The sequence below is a fragment of the Staurois parvus genome, unplaced genomic scaffold (assembly GCF_062004578.1).
Source record: "Staurois parvus isolate SC_StPar_1 unplaced genomic scaffold, SC_StPar_1.0 ptg000061l, whole genome shotgun sequence".
Classification (NCBI taxonomy): domain Eukaryota; kingdom Metazoa; phylum Chordata; class Amphibia; order Anura; family Ranidae; genus Staurois; species Staurois parvus.
The window spans coordinates 12,602,672-12,623,447 of record NW_028317857.1 but is presented as its reverse complement, the minus strand read 5'-3'; the positions used below and the strand labels follow the sequence as shown (position 1 = coordinate 12,623,447).

Here is a 20,776-nt window from a genome sequence, read left to right as displayed (position 1 = left end):
ATATCAATTAAAACATTGATATTTAATATCTTTATATTTTAATTATATAATAAATAATTGTATACTTTGGTTCTTGTTCAGTAAAGTCTGTTACATTTTTTCATGGTGCCAAATATTTCTATTTATTGACCACTGACACCGGACCTGAACTTGGGGGAAAACCTAACATTTTTAGCTGTCACCTGGAAAAGGAATAGAACATCTCCCAGTGGGTCAATGCACATATATGCCAGTACACAATGGATTGCCAAGTGTCATCAGAAGCTTTTATTGAAGAAAGATCACATCACAAAGACAAAGTGCTACATTTCAGCGCACCGCAGAACCCCTTTCTTCAGGTATGCGATTCCATCTTAATAGGCAATGATTTTTAAAGGACAGCTTACATTAATGATGTTTATGCATGTGTTTCTTGTTGGTTACTTAATATCTACATTGCATTTTGTATTATGTAGAATTTATGAAGCTACCTCTTCTGATGCTATTATTGCTTTTGTTATATTCTTTTATTTATTTCACATGCCTGACTAAGGGGTCCTGCGGTGCTCCGAATTCTTGCACTTGGTCCTTTGTGATGTGATCTTTCTTCAATAAAAGCTTCTAGTGACACTTGGTAATCCATGGTGTTCTGGCAAATTTGTGCATTGATCTGTGATGATTCCAGTTTTTAGGTTTTAGTTGCTGCAGAGCCTGCTACTTTTGAGCCCATTTCCAGGAACTTGTGTGATGGGAGTATTCACAGCCTCTCCCAGTGGGGACACTCCCTTCACTACCAGAAGGGATTCCATTCACTTTCAGTCCCAGTAACAGTGATCACAATAGGGCAGAAATGGCAAAATGAGAAAACTGGCAGAGATTTTAACTATTGCTTATTTTACAAAGAAAAGTTTTGTCTTTAGATATACTTCACTGTGCAGTTTCCAAATGACCCTTGAAGTGTGTAAGTAAAGATGCAACTAGAGCACAGCCAATGGGTTTGATACCTTCAAGGGAGTTATTTCTAGTGTTTGCTGTGGGGCACTAACTCCTATTTACACAGCCCATTGACCTTACTATACCCAGTGGAATTAAAGGATTTTCGTACCTTGATATTAGCAAGTAACCTACCAGGACGTTATCGATAGAGCACTGACCTACTTATTGAGTTCTGCCACTGGAACTCTGTGATTATAACCTTATATTGCACTATAATTCCTTCATAACCAAGCTGCAAGGCGATCCTCATATCTTGGTGTGTTTTACCTTCACCGACAGTTGTGCATTCCATCAAGGATCACTATCAAAATGAGTCATGTGACACAAGTGGGCGTGGTTTTTTCTTAACTACAAATGGACAGAATCAGGCGAGTGCAAAAGGTGCTTCTTGCCTTTGGCAAAAAACACCTAAAAACGGTGAGTACATTAACCAAATATCCTACAATCCCTCCCTCCCCTTCACCCTACATTAGCCGTCACACGTCAGGCATAAATTTTTTTATCCAGTTCCTCCCAAGTCCATTTTTGGCTTCTCCAAATATGTTGCAACACTCCCATACGTAACTGAATTGTGCTCTGAATTCCAAATCCTTTTATAACTTTTCAGGATCCTGGAATTATACATAGACTTAGATCATCCTTTTAATTATATGATCCAAAGCTTCATATGCATATGTGCCAATCTTAATAGGCAATGATCTTTAAAGGACAGCTTACATTAATGATGTTTACGCATGTGTTTCTTGTTGGTTACTTTAAAACAAGATCACAGGTAGACTTAATGCCTGCATTGCATTTTGTATTATTATTATCTAACATACTATCATATGCTATGTATCCTTCTATACTTGCTTTGCTGAGTATGGATGTTTTTACTTTCTAAACAAAAAGTTGAATCCTTTCAGTTCCAAAGGTTTCATTTTGATCAATGTATGATTTTTCCCATTTATTCTAGTTGTAAATCAGGATTTGTGAAGCTGTCTCGCCTGATGCTAATATTGCATTTATGTTATTTTTTTTTTTTCCATTAGTCATTTGTGTCACTGCCGTGGGCTCAGAAACTAGCAGAGTTGGCTGGGGTATTCCACTTCTCTCCCCTCTTCTAAGCCATGATGATAATATATTGTTTGTACCAGCTGTAGTTCTCTGTATGACAGTTGCCTTTGGCAGTAATATTTATTTTAAGCTAAACTCCAGGCAAGCGGTTAAATACACAGATATAATCCATACTCTTTTAACTCCCAAAAGATTTATATTTGCCCATCCAATTCCAAAATTTACACAGCTCTGCTACACAGCACTGTCTGATGGAGTAACAGAATTTTTTCTCTTCCTTCCCGCAGTCTGTGATTGGACAGTGAAAAGAGAAGCAGCAGACTGATAAGCTCTGCTTTCTGTAAAGTCATCCATACATGGATTGAATCTCGTATGGTTCAGCAGGGACTGGCCGAGATTCAACCCTTCAATAGGTAGGCTGATTGTACCCAAGTTGGGTACAACCAGCCTGTTGGATTGTTAGCATGTGATTACTGCCCGTGGCTATGCCTTCTAGTAGTAATCATTGTGTTCTGCCGGCTAGAAGGCTCCCTTCCAGGAGAACACAATAGCTCAGGGAGGGATTCACCCATTAAAACATACTGTATTGATGGGGGGAAATCAAGCGATTTTCTTTCTTATAACGTGGTTTTCATTCCTGTATTGCATAATCTATGGCTTGCCTTACTTTGCTACTGCATGACTGCCAATGGACGATGCTGCTTAGAGATGCACAAGTGCTGGTTCACATATATACAGAATGGATGCGGTATGAACCACATCCAAACCACATGACATGTGAAATAACATTGCTTCCGATGGTGCCCGTTCACATATGTCCGGCGCCCTAGCTGTGCAGATTCAGCGGAGATTGAAAAAGAGTCCTGTCCAATTTCTGAGCAGTGCGGTCTGCTTCAGGTGTGGATTAGAAGCTATTGACTTCTATGGGAATTATTTCTGAATTGCACGTCATCAGTTGTGAACAGGATTTCAGTTCAGAATCAAGTTTTAGCACAGTTTGCTGTCCTCCCCCTTCCTCTACACCTGAGGAAAACCAAAAAAGCCTTCCAGAATCGCATCCAAATTGGCCCTGAACCTGTGAACAGTACAATTCGCACCTGTGTCACAAAAATTGGTCCTGAACGCTGAACAAGTAGATTGCAATACACACTAAAATCGGACCTTGAAATCCAGAATGCAGATGTATGAATCGGCACTGAAGGAAAGGACTGCTGTGTCTTTTAAAGCTGGGAAATTTCTGGTTTAAAGGAGAGGGAGACATAGAAAATTCCCATTCAGGTGCGGCACAGTCTGAGCCCTCAGTCAGATACATGACTATTCTAAGTAAAACCAGATATTTATATAAAGAAAAAAAGTTTTGTTTTAAGGTGACCAACAAGGAATGTATATGTTTCTATGCATGCCGTTTGTGACATGACATTTCATAACTCTGGTGCAAAGAGCAATATTGTGCTCTTTGCCTTTGCCAGCCAATTAGAAATGTACTTTCAGTGGACTAAATTAGGGTATAATACTGAAAAACTGATTTCTTCTGTGGATTATGTTATACCACTGTTTTTTTTTTTTGTTTTTTTTTTGTTTTTTTTTTTAAATGACTATAGATACCTGTTATAGTGTTTTCTCTGAAAAAGTTGCCATTAGAAAGAAAGCTGCAGCTTGAATCATAGGCAGTTAAACTTGTTTTTTTTACTTAATTTTAATGGAGCAGGTTCTAAAAGCAGAATGACTAAACTGCAGAGAGAAGCGGGTTATTATGTAGACCAGTGGTCTCCAAACTGGGGCCCCAGGGCCAGATGTGGCCCTTTGCTTGCATTTTTCTGGCCCTTGATGCATTATTTCATCCACTGATACCAACAATGGGCCACCCCCCCCCAGCAACAATGAAGGGGCACAATTTCTCCTAAAACACCAACAATGGACCATTATTCCCCCTTTCACACCAATGATGGGGCACAATTCCCTCCAATGACAAAAACCGATAGGGCACTGTTCTTTCCACAAACACCAAAGATGGGACATTTTTTTCCCCACTGACGTTGGGACCTTTTTGACTGCCAATGGCCACAGTCCTGCCTCCCTAAAGTCCAAAGGACAGTAAATTGGCCTTTGTTTAGAAAGTTTGAAGACCCCTGATGTAGGCAGATGAGAACACAATATTTTTCTATACAAAGCCAAGTTTTATATACCATTATTTATCAAATATAACTTGAAAGTATTGGCACATGGGCGTCTGACCTAAAAAAAAAAGAAAAGATCAGTATAGGCGCTGCTTCCTGTCTGTAGCCCCTGAAGACTGTTCCCATTGTATATGAAAATGATGAAATCCCTTTCCCTTATACTGAGCCTGTGGTCATTTTGTGTGTCCTGCAAGTGTCCAGTGAAGCATGAGAACTGAGCCAAGCTAATGTTTATTGAAAATTCTGCATGTTGCTTTCTGTGATGACACTGAAATGGCCATCTATGTATTTGCTCTTGTGACCTGTGTGATAAATAATAACCAGCAAATTCCGCGAGAATGTTATTTAGTGTGCCTTTGAGCCACATAAATGCTTTGTCATTTGCAACTTTTTAGAACCGAAGTAGACCTTGACAGAGGTATAATTACCCTGGAATGTTAATTTAGTGACATTATTAGCATTATGAAGGAATCAGGCTTGCTCCGTAGGTATATAAAGAAAAAGAAAAAAGCCAAAAAAATTGTTCCATCTTTGTAATCCATAGTCAGTCACAGCGTCCAGAGTTGTCACGGCAACACCTACTCTCAGAAATTAAAAAAAAAAAACGAAACCCTGCACCTGCCGGGCACTTGCCGCATCTGACATTTGCCGGTCAGATGTGGACAATTGGGCGGAGCTAGTTGTGACATCACCACTAGCTCTGCCCAATTGTGCTCTTTGCCTTTGCCAGCCAATTAGAAATTTACTTTCAGCAGACTTAATTAGGGTATAATGGGGGCACTACACCTGAGCTGTGGTCAGGTGCATTGTTTTGACCAATCACAATGCACTGTCAGAGCGAACAGCCCGCCAAACTCCCTTCATGTTCGTGTGTTCGCTGAACACATGAACAGTCTATGTTCGAGTCGAACTTACGGTCGACTCGAATATCAAGGACATCTCTAGAGATATCTGCTGCAAAGAAAGATTAGCGTTTACAATAGTTAATCCTTCTTTCAGCAGAAATCATTTGACTATTGCCCTTTAGGCTTTGGTAATGGGCAGCACTGGAGGGAGCCTGGAGCAGCATTTTCTCCAGGAAAGGTCTTTCAACCTCATAGCCTAGATAGTTGATGGAACAGGGTAATTAAATTATTCTATGCTATTTGTTAGCCTTTTTATGCTTTACATATCTTTCTTTTTCTACTGTTGATAAAAAAATACACCAGAACTGTGTGTTGTGAACATAAAATAACAGTTATTTAGGCATTATTCACCTTTTATGTGATTTTCCTCTCTAGAGTAGCAAGCCATTTCCTATGGCAAAGATTATGAGATTTTGCACATATTTAGGCTGACCTTACATTGCACATTTTACCTTTTAGATTTACCAAAACCATATAATATGAGGTCAAACCAAAACACTTTAATTTTTTATGCAATCAGGCATGCCATTGCACTACATACATTATATTGCCAAAAGTATTGGGACAGCCCTGAAAATTATTGGATTCAAGTGTTCCAATCACCTCCATGGCCAAAGGTGTATCAAGCACCTAGGCATGCAGACTGCTTCTACAAACATTTGTGAAAGAATGGGTCGCTCTCAGGAGCTCATTGAATTCAAGCATGGTACCATGATAGGTTGCCACCTATCTAATAAGTCCACCCATGCTACTAAATATTCCACGGTCAATTGTTACTGGTATTATAGCAAAGTGGAAGCAACTGGGAACAACAGCAACTTAGCCAAGAAGTGGTAGGCCACGTAAAATGACAGAGTGGTGCCAGCGCATGCTGAAGCGCAGAAATCAACTGTCTGCAGAGTGAATAGCTAAAGACCTCCAAGCTTTGTGTGGTCTTCAGATTAGCACAGCAACAGTGTGTAGAGAGCTTCATGGAATGGGTTTTCAGCAGCTGCATCCAAGCCTTACATCACCTAGTGCAATGCAAAGCTTTGGATGCAGTGGTGTAAAGCACCGGACACCACTGGACTAAAGAAGTGGAGATGTGTTCTCTGGAGTGAAGAATCATTCTTCTCTGTCTGGCAATCCAATGGACATTTATTTATTTCAGGTACTTATATAGTGCTGTCAATTTTACGCAGCGCTTTACACATATATATTGAACATTCACATCAATCCCTAACCCTCTAGGGGTGTACAATCTAAGGTCCCTAACTTACATTCATACATACACATATTAGGGCCAATTTAGACAGGATACAATTAACCTACCAGCTTGTCTTTGGAGTGTGGGAGGAAACCGGAGCACCCGGAGGAAACCCACGCAAGCACAGGGAGAGCATGCAAACTCCATGCAGGAGGCGCCATGGTCAGGAATCAAACCCATGACCCATTTACTGCAAGGCAGACGTACTAACCACTAAGCCACTGTGCCGCCCATGTCTAGGTTTGGCGTTTTCCAGGAGAATGGTACTTGCCTGAATGCATTGTACCAAGTGTAATGTTTGGTGGAGGGGGGATTATGGTTTGGGGTTGTTTTTCAGGGGTTGGGATTGCCACCTTAGTTCCAGTGAAGGGAACTCTTAAGGCGTCAACATACTAAGACATTTTGGACAATTGCATGCTTCCTTTTCCAACATGACTGTGCACCAGTGCACAAAGCAAGGTCCATAAAGACATGAATGAGAGAGTTTGGTGGATGAACTTGACTGACCTCAACCTGATAGAACATCTTTGAGCAGAGACTGCGAGCCAGGCCTTCTTGTCCAACATCAGTGCCTAACCTCACAAATACCCTTCTGGAAGAATGGTCAAACATTCCCATAGACACACTCCTAAACCTTGTGGACAGCCTTCCCAGAAGAGTTGAAGCTGTAATAGCTGCAAAGGGTGGGCTAACTCAATATTGAACTCTACGGACTTAGACTGGGATGCCATTAAAGTTCATGTGCATGTAAAGGCAGGCGTCCCAATACTATTGGCAATATAGTGAAGTTGAAGGTAAATCTAAAGGAAAATTAAAAGAAAATTGTATAATGTATGGCCAGCCTTGGACATATAATTTTATCACTGATAACTTGGCACTTTGTATATAGTTAGCAAATCTTTTATCACATAAATTAATAGCTATTTTTGCAAATCGCCTCAAAAGTATTCAGTTGCTATGATAATATAGTATCTTATTTTCTAAATGTTATGTAGTTGTTGCCTGAGATTTAGGGGTCTACAGTATTCATAAAACAATACATAGCAATTCGCCCAATGAAAGTGCATGTATATCCATTCTGTGTAAATACGGCAAAACAAACAAATGATATTAGGCTATTTTCTGTGCTGGTTGAATGTATTTAATTGATTTAAATTTAGAAAATAATGCACTTACCATAAAACAAGATGGGGATACCAGTAAGTATCATTGAAAAATGACCCTCTAAATCATTAAAACACATTCAAACAGCACAAAGAATAACCATTTTTGCCCCAATTCCACAGAATGAATGTACACGTACTTTTATTGGGTGAATTGATATGCATTTTGTAAAATAAATATACCCCTTAGAGTTAGTGTTAGATTGAGTCAGTAGGTGACTTTCACTTTTTCAGGTGTGTGATACATTACGTTTCATTTTCGAGAATTTACTTTACGGACTGTTTTGTCACCTGATCATTGACTGCATACAAAGTTTAAATCTGAAACCATTTAGGGGGTTAGAAAAGGGTTCACCCTGTGATAATGCTCCAGCTTTTTTTTTTTTTTCTGGTGAGCGGTTTATGTAGTAAATGGATTTTAATTGCAGAAATCATGGAATGCAACAGAGAGGTACCGCTGGTCTTGTGACAAATGGTTCCACCAATTCCTGTAAACTGGATTGACAAGAGCAAAGATTTGCTGAAATAGGAATGAGATAAGCAAATTATTATATTGTGTGCAAGCATTAAGCAGTGTTTTGGCTTCACAGCTTTACTGTAAAATCTAGGGGATTCAGCAATGTGTTCCAAGAAGTGGCTTATTTGTGGTTTTGCCTAAAGTATAACTAAAGGCAACACTTTTTTTAGTTTTGGGCAGAGTGGCTTAGAAAACCTATTATTAGGTTTTTAAAGCAGTCTGTGGCCCCATTAGGGGGATTCAGCATCCCTATTTGTCCTGTTTACCATTTATCATTGAAAGTGAAAGTATAAGAAACCCCAGAATTTGGGTGGTCCCCAGAAAAGTAAGGGGACATTTTCTAATGGGAATACTAGTTCAGGTGACCTGGGGGTCCCCAAAAATTTCCCTTAATTTGCAGAGATTACTTCTTGTTTTGGCTATAGGACAGGAATTAAAGTTAAATCTCCCAAATGGGACATAGATGGCAAAAAATAAACTGACGGGTTATAATCCTCCCTTACTCTTTCCAAAATTTAAAAAAAAAAGGTTTTTCCCTTAGTTCTACTTTAATATATTTACCAGACCACCACTTCCTCTACTATTGGGGTGGTGTGCCTTTCTTTTACTACTTAGGGTCCCAACCTCTTCTACAAGCTTTTGGAGATTATAATTTTTGATAAGATGCAAACCAAGCTGAAGATGATAACCATGATTTTGATCAGGGTTACATTAAATATGAGCAGCTTCAACCTTTCTTCTGGAAACAAGATCATAGTTTGGCAGTGCACAGAATGGTACCAGATAGCCTCTTCACAAACTCATGGTTTTGACATAATTTTCTCCTTTTACATATTTCTCAGGTTAACAGAATTAGAATTTCGTTATCTATGCTGTATCCTGCAGATATAGATTTCCTGCTGCCTGATGTTGTGCAGATCCCACATGTTCCTGGCACATTCACATACATGTATTTGTTCAACTTTTCAACCATGATAAATGAATTGACTTAATCTGTTAGTACTGAAAGGCATACACACTAAGCAAAACCATTCATGTGTTTCTACACAATAAGAAAGCCATTGTATTTGAATTGTGCAAGCAATGGGTACAGGGTAAAAGTATACTTTATGCCCTTGAAAAGGTAACACATTAGTTGCATCTGTTGGTGGCTGGATAGGGTGTTTATATTATAATGTATTATTTAGTAGTTGTACTAGATGATGTCTCTTGTGCCACAGTTGGCTTAAACTTAGATGTAAAAGGCATATCAGGAGATGTGGAAAATGATTCTTCAGTTCTGTAAAACTCATATCTGAAGAGGCATCAAGATATTCTAAACTTACAGAATGCAAATGCAAATCTTATCATTAATTTAGAGCAGGGGTAGGCAACCTTAGAGAGGTGGCAATCTACTTGAACAACATGGGAAAGTCAAAGATCACCAGGCACAGTGTCACCCAGTGTTGCCTCATCACCACTTGATTTAAACCTATAATTGCTATCCTACCTTGTCACAATCATGTGCATTTCACTGCTACTGAGGTAGCAGCCGAGGGTGTTCACACGCTGTGGCAGGAATTATACCTCCTGTTGCTTTCAGTGGGTGATCATGTAAATAGGGCCACTCTGCAAATGCCCTATAACCATGTGCAATGCTAGTGTGGGGTCCAAGAGGGTAAACCAGGTGGTGAGGAGGAGATACAATGCCTCCCCACTGCCTGCTTTATCCTCTTGGTCTCTGTACTACACAAGGTTGCAGGGCACTTGCAGAGTGACAGTGTGTATAATTCCTCCTCTGGCTGTTACATGTGTACACTGCAGCTAAAGTGTGTGTGATTGGGGAATGGTAAAAAGAGAGCTCAATGATGGGGTTTTACCACCCCCACCCCAAACCGCAACAAGCCCTTACTCTCCTAAGCCCCCTATCATAGTTGGTTTTTAGGGAACTCTTGGGATGAAAACAGAGAGGAACCCCTCTGGGATGAGAGTAGGACAAACCCCATTTTCTAAATGTTGTACAACCCCCCTCCCTTTTTTTAAAATGTTGCCTGTGTTTGCCTCTTGCTCCCTTAAACCTCGTTATCTTCGAGAATCTACTACATTTAGCCTGGGTTCACAATTCTGTAGTGAGGAACATCACATTTGATTTGCACAGGAACCATGCCGCGTTCCTGTGCAAATCACATGCGAATTCTGTGCAGTGCAATTTGAGTCATACATTTTGTATAGCTCAAATCCCACCGCATCCGCACCAAAAAGATGCAGGACCCTTTTTTTGTCCACACTAGAATTGGATCGCATGAGTATTCACATCCATGTGTTCCAATTCTGCACATCGCACTGCGTTTTGCGAACCAATTTCGGGGTGTTGTTATCATACACACTCGCAGCAGTTCGCATTAACGGGGTGCAATTATGAACCGGTGGGAATTCCGCACCATATCAGTGTGAACCCAGGGTTATGCTCTTTTTCCAGTGGCATGTAGTATCACCGCTCTATATTTTGTGCCCACCTTTATTTCTTGTTTTATTTGTTCAGTGCTTTGTATTTAGAATTAAAAGAAGCCCCAGCATAGACCAGCAGTATTTGTTGTCACAGTCAGACTTTAATGGAGCATTTAGAGATTTGTGCATGATGGTAGGTTAACACGACTCGGGTCAGTGCTTCCAAATTGCTTCTAGCTGAAAGTTTTCGGATAAATGCCTGCTCTGTATTTGGGAGGCTTGATTTTGTCTGCATTGAGTGTGCAGCATATACAAGGTAGAGACGTGCTGCTGCAGAGTTACTTAACTGTTAGCAGAGTCGTATCACAATTCTGATTAAATGTATTAGAAGCGTCTGTGGAAGAACTGTATTAGTTGCTGAATCTGACGCATCGTGCCATTTTCTTAGTCCTTTATTTGAGAATGAAAGGAATAATCTGGTTTCTTTAGGAAAGATGTCCAGCTTTCATTTTGCTGTATTGATAAATGAAGCTTGTTTGCCAGGGGGTACAAGTATCTAGCCTAGTCAGTGCTTCCACGTAAGAGCTAACAAACCCATTGACTATTTATACACTGACACTAATTGCAATTTATAAAGCCACAGATGTGGGACATTAACCTCTAATTGGCATTTTAACCCGTGTGTGTCACCTTGTGTGTCTGTACCAAGGCCAAACATTCCAGGGTATGTAAACTTTTGATCATGGCCATTTGGGTGATTTCTGTTATTATCATTTAAAAAGGAGCCAAACAACTGTGTGATAATAAATGGCTTCATATGATCATCATCCTTCAATAAAAGAGCATTTTTTGGCATGATTAGTCATATTATCAATATCAATGCCAAAATTTCTGCCAGGGTATGCAAACTTTTGAGCACAACTGTATATAACATAAATATAAAGCATATGTGATGCCCATAATAGTTTTTAGAAATATGTTGGCTTTCACTTTATAAGAACTTATACAACAGTTGTATTACATAGAGGGAAGGGGTGGGGGTCAGCATGCAAGAAACTGGGAGTATTGCTGGTATTCCAGGTCATGTCAGTATAGAAAGGTGTCGCGGAAGTAGTTGGCTGACTTTTGCACTAATCAAATATATGGCATGAAATGTTGGCACTTACCTCAGAGTAGGCCTCAACACTATTAGTTGGCAGGGGACTTTTCTTTGTGTTGTGTCCAGCTTGTTAGCAGTTAGCCTGGTGATGGAGTTCTGAGGATCAGAAGTTTAGGAAACCAAGAAAATAACATTTTAACATAATTAGGCTTAAAGTAGAATTCCAGCTTATGCCTAACTAGTCCTTGAACTGTCCCCTTACCTCTCCTAACACCTATGCTAACTAACCTGTATAAGAAAGATGTATATACTTATTTTTAGGCCATTTTGATCTGGTTAGGTGATCTCTCTTGCATCAGCCAGCGGCGGCTGCAGGGGAGAGGAGAGAGCAGTCCAACAATGGCCAGTAAAGCCTGGAGTGGTGACATTACTGATAGGCTTTAATGGCTCATATGTTCTTGGCGCTCCCCCTCTCCCTGAAGCCAAGCTGGATGACACAAGAGAGCTGAATCACGTGGGCTGAAAATAGGTAAGTATATACGTCTTTCTTACACAGGTAGTTAGAATAGGTGTTAGGAGTGGGAAGGGGACAGTTTTAAGGCTAGATAGGTGTAAGCTGGAATTCCACGTTGTTCTAAAAATACTGGTATCCTTACTTAAAATATAGGCTCCACATTTTCAACTCCCGGAGGACAGCTCTGTGTCAGATCCTGATTGGAACCTTTGGTCATTCCGTTGGTCATTTCACCCCCTGCTGATACTTGCAGTTCCATATCAGCTAGAGGAGGTCTTGGAGACCTAGTATAGGACATTGGTTTGTTACTGTGGATGGCAATTCTGCTAATACTTTGATATTTTGAAACAATGAGAAATGCAATGCTTTTTCTTGAATATGTGAAGGTCCCTCAGTGGGGGGCTATGTAAAGGATACAACTATCAGACCTATTCATTGCAACAGAACAATGAGAGCAACACAGTTTTCTATAGTGCATTGGCCCCATTGCAGCCAAATGGTTTACAGAATATTGCTCTATGAAAGATGACCACTGATTGGTTAATATTGGTTACTGCACTTTGCAATCTGTCATTGCTCATTGTACTTCTTGTGATTGGACTATTTTTTAAATTGCATTTATTTGCCTATAAACATTCTCATGTATCAAGGTACAGCTAATACTAGTTAGTCACATTCAACCGGTTTTGTCCTGTAACTGAACAAATTTTGAAGCTTAGCCAAACCACTTCTTCTGTTCTAATGAGTGTCAGTAATGTACCCCAGCACAGACAGCTTAATCCAATCACCATTGAATGTGTAGATGTTGATTGTCCAAGAACAAGGTGGAAATTGTGAAAGATGTGGAACCATCCTGTTCTAGTTATATAATTCCTTCCTTGGTGTCAGGAAGTCTGCATATATGTTAATCCTTGAATTTGCATGGCTGAGGGTATTAACCACTTCCCGACTGGCCGTTGTATATAAACGGCCGGACGGTGGCACTGCAGGGTCGGGTGGCCGTCTATAAACGGCCTCCCCGCACCCTGCTTGTGCACGCTCCCTGGGAGCGCGCAGCACCGCGATCCGGTGCCCGCTGTGTCCTCCGGACACAGTGAAACACCGATCGTCGGACGGGACCTCTGTACGAGGTCCCGATCATGTGATCACTGATTGGCCAATCAGTGATCACATGCAAAGTAGTAAGCAAGATGTCACTTCTGACATCATTGCTTACTATGTGTGAAATCTGTGAATGATCACAGAGGTCACATGGTACAAGGCTATTCACAAAAGCCTTGTACCATGTGACAAGCTGTGACCAATCACAGCTCACTCAGTTCTTCTCAATGAGTGCAAGAATGCACACAGAGAGAAAGAGAAATGATTGCTTTTACATCCTATATGGGTGTAAAAGCAATCAGTGTAAAAAAAAAAAAAAAAATCTTCATCACCCCTCACAAGTAGTACAGTGTCACCATGGTGACACTGTACTGCTAGGGTGACAGTATGTAAAAAAAATAAAAATAAAATAAAAAATAATAATATAAAAATATAAAATAAAAATGTAAAAAAAAATGTTTAAAAATTATAATTTTTGCTTATAAACTAATTTGGATTTTTTTTTTTTTACTAAAAAGATAACGGAATAAATTTTGGCTAAGATTTATGATGAAATATTATTTATTTGCAAAATTTTATAAAAAAAACACTTTTTTAAAAAATTTTTGGACATTTCATTTACATAGCAAAAAAAATACAAATCCCAGTGGTGAATAAATACCACCAAAATAAAGCTTTATCTATCTCAAAAAAATGGTAAAAAATTCATTTGCGTACAGTTTTGCATGACCGCGCAATTGTCATTCAAAGTGTGATAGCGCTAAAAGCTGAAAATTGCCCTGGTCAGGAAGGGGGTAAAACAGCATCATATGTGGAAGACAAGTGGTGTCGCCTTCACTTCTGTTCAGAAATGGCTGTGCCAGCCTTTATCATGCCTTTTATAAATCAGTTGCTTCCTCGCTGTCCTCACTATGTTCACCTCACTGTCCTCAGAGGAATATCCAAAACCTGTCTACTGACCAGTACAGTTTGCCCTCCTGGGTTGAGCCATTTTGTTTGTTAGGTAATTTTGTCTCACTAATTTAAAAATCCTTTCATTTTTGGGTGTTGGGTCTTTGGGAGGTACAAGCATAGGAATTAGATGGCTAGTAGTAGTCAGTCACATTCAACTGGACTTGTGCTGTAATGTTGAGGATGTTTTGTAGTTTCTTGAAGTCACCTTTTTAGTTCCATTGAGTGTCATAAAGATACCCCATTAGAAGTGACTTGAAGAAGCTACGAAGTGTCCTCAACATTACAGCAGACGTCTAGTTGAAGGTCATTAACTACTACTATATGTAGCACAACCCAGCTACCTGGGAACCTCCATAGACAAGGAAGTAGATGGGATGTTTGCTGGAGGTGATTACTCAATTTCCATATATCCACCCTAGTTAACTGGCATGCGTTACCAAATTTTAAAATTCACTCAAAACTAACATTTTGTCTAAAGCCAGTCATAGATTGAGCGATTTTCTTTCCTGTAACCCATGGTTGCAGAAAAGAAAATCGTTTGGTTCCTCCATAAACACTAACTGTGTTGATGGGGGTAATCCCTCCCGCAGAGCCATTGTGTTCTCCGTGTGGGGGGAGCCATTCCCGCAGGGAGAACACTCTGATTACTGCTAAGGGCCACTAGTGATAATTGCATGTAAAATACGACAGACTGGTTGTACCCCACCCCCTTCACTATTAATATACACTCGCCTTTTTATACTTTTCTTTTAATCTACCCTTTTTTACTTACTCAGTTTGCCTCCTGCCTCCATTCTCACCTAGGCAAGAATGACAACCCTGGAACATAGACGCCACACATCCCTGGAGGCTTTATTCTCTAATTCAAAGAATAATATGTAAACAAAGGCAGCACTAGATCTTATACATGCGCAGACAGGGATCTCCTGCAATGTCTGTTTATATAATGTTTTTTTTACAAATAGAGGAAAGTAATGCATCCTGGGATATGTATTGTCAGTATCCCAGGAGGCATCACTTTCCTCCATTTATAGGACAATATGATAGACACTGCATTGGATCTCTGTCTACGCATGCGTGAGATCTACCTTTGTGTCAGACATTTGATATATTTATATTAGTAATGTGGTTTTCCTATTTAATAGTGTTTGAAAAAAGCAAAACCGTATATGTTGCCTGGAACGTCATGTATACCTTTGGAAAAATAAAAATATAGGAACCTTGACACACATTCAGTGTAATGTGCGTTTGATTTTTGCTGTGTCTGCTCAAATTAAACCTAATTCCTTGCTTATGTATAGGTGACTGGTGCACTTAAAATAAATGTCACTTAGCAGTGGGAAAATCGGTATTGTTTCTAAACCTTTTGCTTAATTCCTGACTTCTGGATAGACAGCAGCATGGATCTGGGAGATTATAACACTGCTCTGTTCTTTGATGCTGCACTTAACTAGTACCTTATTGCTGCACCCAGAGTTTTGTATTTTATGGAACATTAAAATGTACTATTACAATAAAAAAAAGTTATAGCAGTAACTGGTAGCTCATACTACCTGGTATTCAGGCCCGATTTTCATTGCCATGGGCATGGGCATACAAGTTTTGGTCCATTGTGTAATAACTCCTACTACTTTACTGCGTTTCCGTGTTGTCCCTGTTCTGTCCAAAGATGCCCCTGTGCTCCTTCATCCAGAGTGTAGGCACTCTAATACAGGATGTGTGTTACTGGCCAGATTGGAAAAAGCATAAAAAATAACCCTAATGCAGCCACCACATCTAGTGATTGTAAGGTGCAATATATTATATTTTTGATTTGGGGTTTAATACCACTTTAGGCTTAGTGATTATTAGGATACACCCAATTAAAAAGAATAAAAAGACAGAAATAGCAGTGTTAGCATTGTTCCAGTCTATTCCTCAACAGGATCTTTTGGTCTACAGTTCTCTTCTGTTTGGATTGTCAAAAAGATACAGTTACATGGCCTTCCATGATCCATCTGAGTACCCCTAAAAATCAGTGCAGTTGAGCTGGTTATGTGCTGCCCAAATTAATGACTTGTGTCAGTGCATTGTACCTCCTAAGTATGGGGGGCATTACAAAAGCTTAACAAGACCCTATCACCTGACTCTATCAGGTTTTTTACACTTCCAATATGCCTTTGAACTTGCCAGAAAGTTTCACTTCTTGAAGAGTCTATTTCCTAGTGCAGCTCCTTTCTCCTTGTACAGAGATCCGCTGCTGAGCAGTATATAGCGGGTGGATGATACATCCGTGTCTGCTCAGTGTATGCAGAGCAGACATGTACAGAGCCCACTCTGCTCTATGGGTGACCAGGGGTAAACAGACTCCGCTGTCAGTTTACACTTGACTACTCTCTAATCTGATCCACCTAAACAAGAGAGGATGGATCCCCTTCAGTTTTTTTTTTTAGGGGACCGGATCACACTCGGAGGTAGGCGGGCATAAATGGACACAAATCCATTTACACCCCCCTGGCCATAGAGGTTAAGGGACCATCTGATCAGGTTCACCTGAAAAACTGACAGGTGGACCTGATTGGTTCCTCCATTTGAAAGGGGCTTAAATCTCTCTGTAATCCGTTTGTGAGTCGTTTCTGGTTGTAGTATAGTTTTTGCCTATTCAGCATTTCAGTGTGAGAGGTTAGTAAAGATAAAAAGTGTCTAAGAAGATATCACAACTCTGGGGTCTCAGGGAAGCTGCCGTTTCCTTCAAGGGTGCAACTTTTTATTTATACAAATAATAAAACCTGTTTCATCTCTATAAATTTACAAGAATTGTTAAATTACATGGCTGATGTGATTTATGTGATTCATATTGCAAACGAAGGCTTGTTTGCAACTCCTTTGCATATATGGCAAACCCATAGCTAGTGCTTGTATCCTGACCTATGATATGTAAAATGCCTGATAATGTGTATTGACCAATCCCTTCGCTTTGCTCCACCCTGCCCAGTTTTTTGGTTTGTTTGCCGAAGCCTCAGCTGTTAATGTCCTACCCCTTTCAGTTTTAATTTAAAGATTGACAGTGTTATAAATGTGTGATGCATCTGTCATGGCTGGCTTCCTGTATAAGTAATTGTGAATGTTAATGGCCATGCTCTGTGTGTGTCAAATTAGCTCCAGAAATCCAGGATTCTGCTGTTCCACCCAGTGCTGGGGGATGGATGTCCGTAAAATGTTCCTGACAACCAATTTGTTTTGTCCAGATAATGGAGGTATCTTTCTATGTTCATCTAAATCGTGTCATATTTTACAGAAAACCATTCAGCCCCTCCAGACGTTACCACATACACCTCAGAGCACACCATACAAGTAGAAAGGCCACAGGGATCTACGTCACGGGTCACCTCGAAGTACGGCAATGCTGAACTTATGGAAACGGGCGATGGTGAGTACCTGTGAACTATTCTAGTCAGTATGTTTTAAAAGTCAGTGTTGTTTAAGATGGCATTTAACTGTACCTTCCCTCTCTCTGACCATAACCTGATTACCTTCTCTATCTCCTTGTCCTCCAACGCCTACCCCTCCAAATGTCACACTACTACCAGCCGTAACCTCCACAACCTTAACCCTGCCCCCCTCCAATCTGCAGCTGATCAACTCCACGACAGCATCCTCCCCCTGTCCTGCCCCGACTTGGCTATGACTGCCTACAACAACGCGCTGTCAGCAGCCCTTGACTCACTAGCGCCTTTAACCACACGCAACATCAGACCCCGACCGCTCCAGCCCTGGCAGACTGATCACACCAAAACCCTCAAACGACACATTCATGCCCTGGAGCGACTATGGCGCAAAACCAAATCCCAACAAGCCTTCACCCGCTACAAATCTGCCTTACACACCCCCTCCCTCAACGCAGCCAAACAAGCCTACTTCCTGACCCTCATCAAGGCCCTCTCCTCCAATCCTCGCCGACTCTTCTCCACCTTCAACTCTCTACTCTCGCCACCCCCACCTCCACCCAGCACCTCACTCACTGCCCTTGAGATTGCCAATCACTTCAAAAACAAGATTGACACAATTCGCAAGGACATCGCCGCAACTCACACACCCTCTCAACCCGTCCCCTCTCACACAGCTACCCCCTCATCCCCCCTCTCCCTCGACATAACCCGCAGGGACTTCTTCACTGCTCAAACTCCCTCCAACCCCGTTCCCCCTCACTCAGCTACCCTCTCATCACCCCTCTCCCATGGCCCCACCACTGCTCTGACCTTCACTTCCACCCCACCCTTCATTTCTCATACTGAAGCCCCCCCAACACTTCACACCTTTGACCTTACTACCATCGAGGAAGTCTCCAAGATCCTCTCTGATGCCCGCCTCACCACCTGCCCCCTCGACCCTATCTCCTCACAACTCCTACGACCTCCCTCCCCCTCCATCCTACGCTCCCTCACCCACATCTTTAATCTCTCCCTCTCCTCTGGCACTTTCCCCTCCCCTCTGAAACATGCACACATCACCCCCATACTTAAAAAGCCCTCCCTGGACCCCAATGACCCGAACAACCTCAGACCCATCTCCCTGCTCCCATTTACATCCAAACTCCTCAAGCGCCTAGTCTACACCCGCCTATGCTCTCACCTCAACAACAACAACCTCCTCGACCCCCTACAGTCCGGCTTCCGTCCCCTACACTCCACCGAAACTGCCTTACTCAAACTCTCCAACGACCTGCTAACCGCCAAAGCTAATGGCCACTATTCACTGCTCCTACTCCTTGACCTCTCTGCGGCCTTCGACACAGTCGACCACCCCCTCCTCCTCAAAAAACTACACTCCCTCGGCCTCAGAGATTCTGCTCTCTCCTGGCTCTCATCCTACCTGTCACAATGCTCTTTCAGAGTTACCTATAATGCTACCACCTCCCCCTCTCTGTTTGGGTCCCTCAAGGCTCCGTCCTCGGGCCCCTTCTCTTCTCCATCTACACCTCCTCCCTTGGCCAACTCATACACTCTCACGGCTTCAACTACCACCTCTATGCCAATGACACACAAATCTATCTCTCAACCCCCCACCTCACCCCCTCAGTCTCTGCCCGAATCACACACCTACTGAGCGACATATCTGACTGGATGTCGCTCCACTTCCTTAAACTGAACCTCTCCAAGACTGAGTTTCTTGTCTTCCCCCCAGCCTGGACACCACCCCCTATTGACTTCTCCATCATGTCCAACAACGCCACTATCAAACACGCCCTACAGGCCAGAGTACTTGGTGTCATTCTGGACTCAAACCTATCCTTCCAGCCCCAAGTCCAATCTTTAACAAGCTCGTGCAGACTCCACCTCCGCAACATCGCCAAAATCCGCACGTTCCTAACCCCAGAAACCACTAAACAGCTCATCCACTCCCTTATCATATCACGACTCGATTACTGCAACTCCCTCGTTTCTGGCCTGCCTCGCCGCTGGCTATCCCCGTTTGCAGTCGATCCTGAATACGGCAGCCAGACTCATTCACCTTTCCAACCGCTCCATCTCCGTCACCCCCCTCTGCCAATCCCTCCACTGGCTTCCGATTGCGCAACGGATCAAATTAAAAATCCTAACACTGATGTACAAAGCCGTCCACCACACTGCCCCGAACTACATCACTGACCTAATATCCAAGTACCACCCAGCACGCACACTCCGCTCCTCACAAGACCTCCTTCTCTCTAGTTCCCTGGTCTCCTCCTCCCATGCCCGCCTCCAGGACTTCTCCAGGGTGTCCCCCATCCTCTGGAACTCCCTGCCCCAACCCATCAGATTATCACCTACTCTCCTCTCCTTTAGGCGCACCCTGAAAACCCATCTCTTCAGGGAAGCCTACCCCACCCCCTGCTAACTTGCCGACCTCTTCCACTCTTCCTACCACTCCATTCCCCACAGCTATCTCTTCCTGTGCCACCATCCCCTCCCTCCTAGATTGTAAGCTCGAAAGACCAGGGCCCTCAATCCCCTAATGTTTTGCATTGTATTGTTATTGTTCTGTCACATGTTCTGTCCCCCTTTGTAATGTACAGCGCTGAGCGAACTATTGGCGCTTTATAAATACTGTATAATAAATAATAATACCTGAGCACCACAAACTGAAAAACTATCTAATTCATTTTTAATTTTTCAAAGCATGCTGTCATATAGTGTGTACTTGCCTCAGTCCATAGCACTTTGTGTGGATCCTGTCTGCTCTCTCCTTCTTCTATCTGCATGAGTCACTTCTGACAGTTTTTTCTTAAGAGGGCTCAGCCTCCCACTAACACACAGCAGATGATTGACAGCCTCAGTGGTGCATGTTTCCCTGAGAGACTATGTAGAGATGGGTGTATCCTTTTCCCCACTCAGGTCCCAGATTACACTCAGCTCTGTGCTGTTCAGTATGTGACATCAGATCCCAGCCCCCTGCCTCCTGGAAGCTGAGAAATACCATCTAAACAGTGTATTTTGAAAATGTGTAGAGAAGAGAAGGCTGAAGATAAACAGGTACAGCTTATGTAGGAGGATTTAAATCATCACTGTGTATCACCTGAGGCTCGTGACTTTGATGGGCGTATGAAAGGGTTTAATTTAAACTTAATGTGATATTAAATATTTACATTTTGTATATCCTCCACTTGCCGACTGCGCACTGTAG

At 41.8% G+C, this 20,776-nt stretch overlaps 1 protein-coding gene across 6 annotated transcripts in view; it reads left to right on the top strand.

Annotated features, from left to right (window-relative positions):
• The window catches only part of DIP2C (DIP2 acetate--CoA ligase C (putative)), a 627,226-nt gene that overhangs the window by 348,244 nt on the left and 258,206 nt on the right, over nt 1–20,776 (top strand). For 4 of the 6 annotated variants that reach the window (XM_089668744.1, XM_089668740.1, XM_089668739.1 and 1 more), the window contains 2 exons: nt 1,255–1,392; nt 17,412–17,543. In XM_089668744.1, the coding sequence (XP_089524870.1) occupies nt 1,255–1,392; nt 17,412–17,543 (270 nt within the window). The remainder of the gene's footprint in view (nt 1–1,254; nt 1,393–17,411; nt 17,544–20,776) is intronic. The other 2 variants (XM_089668742.1, XM_089668741.1) reach the window with 1 other exon arrangement.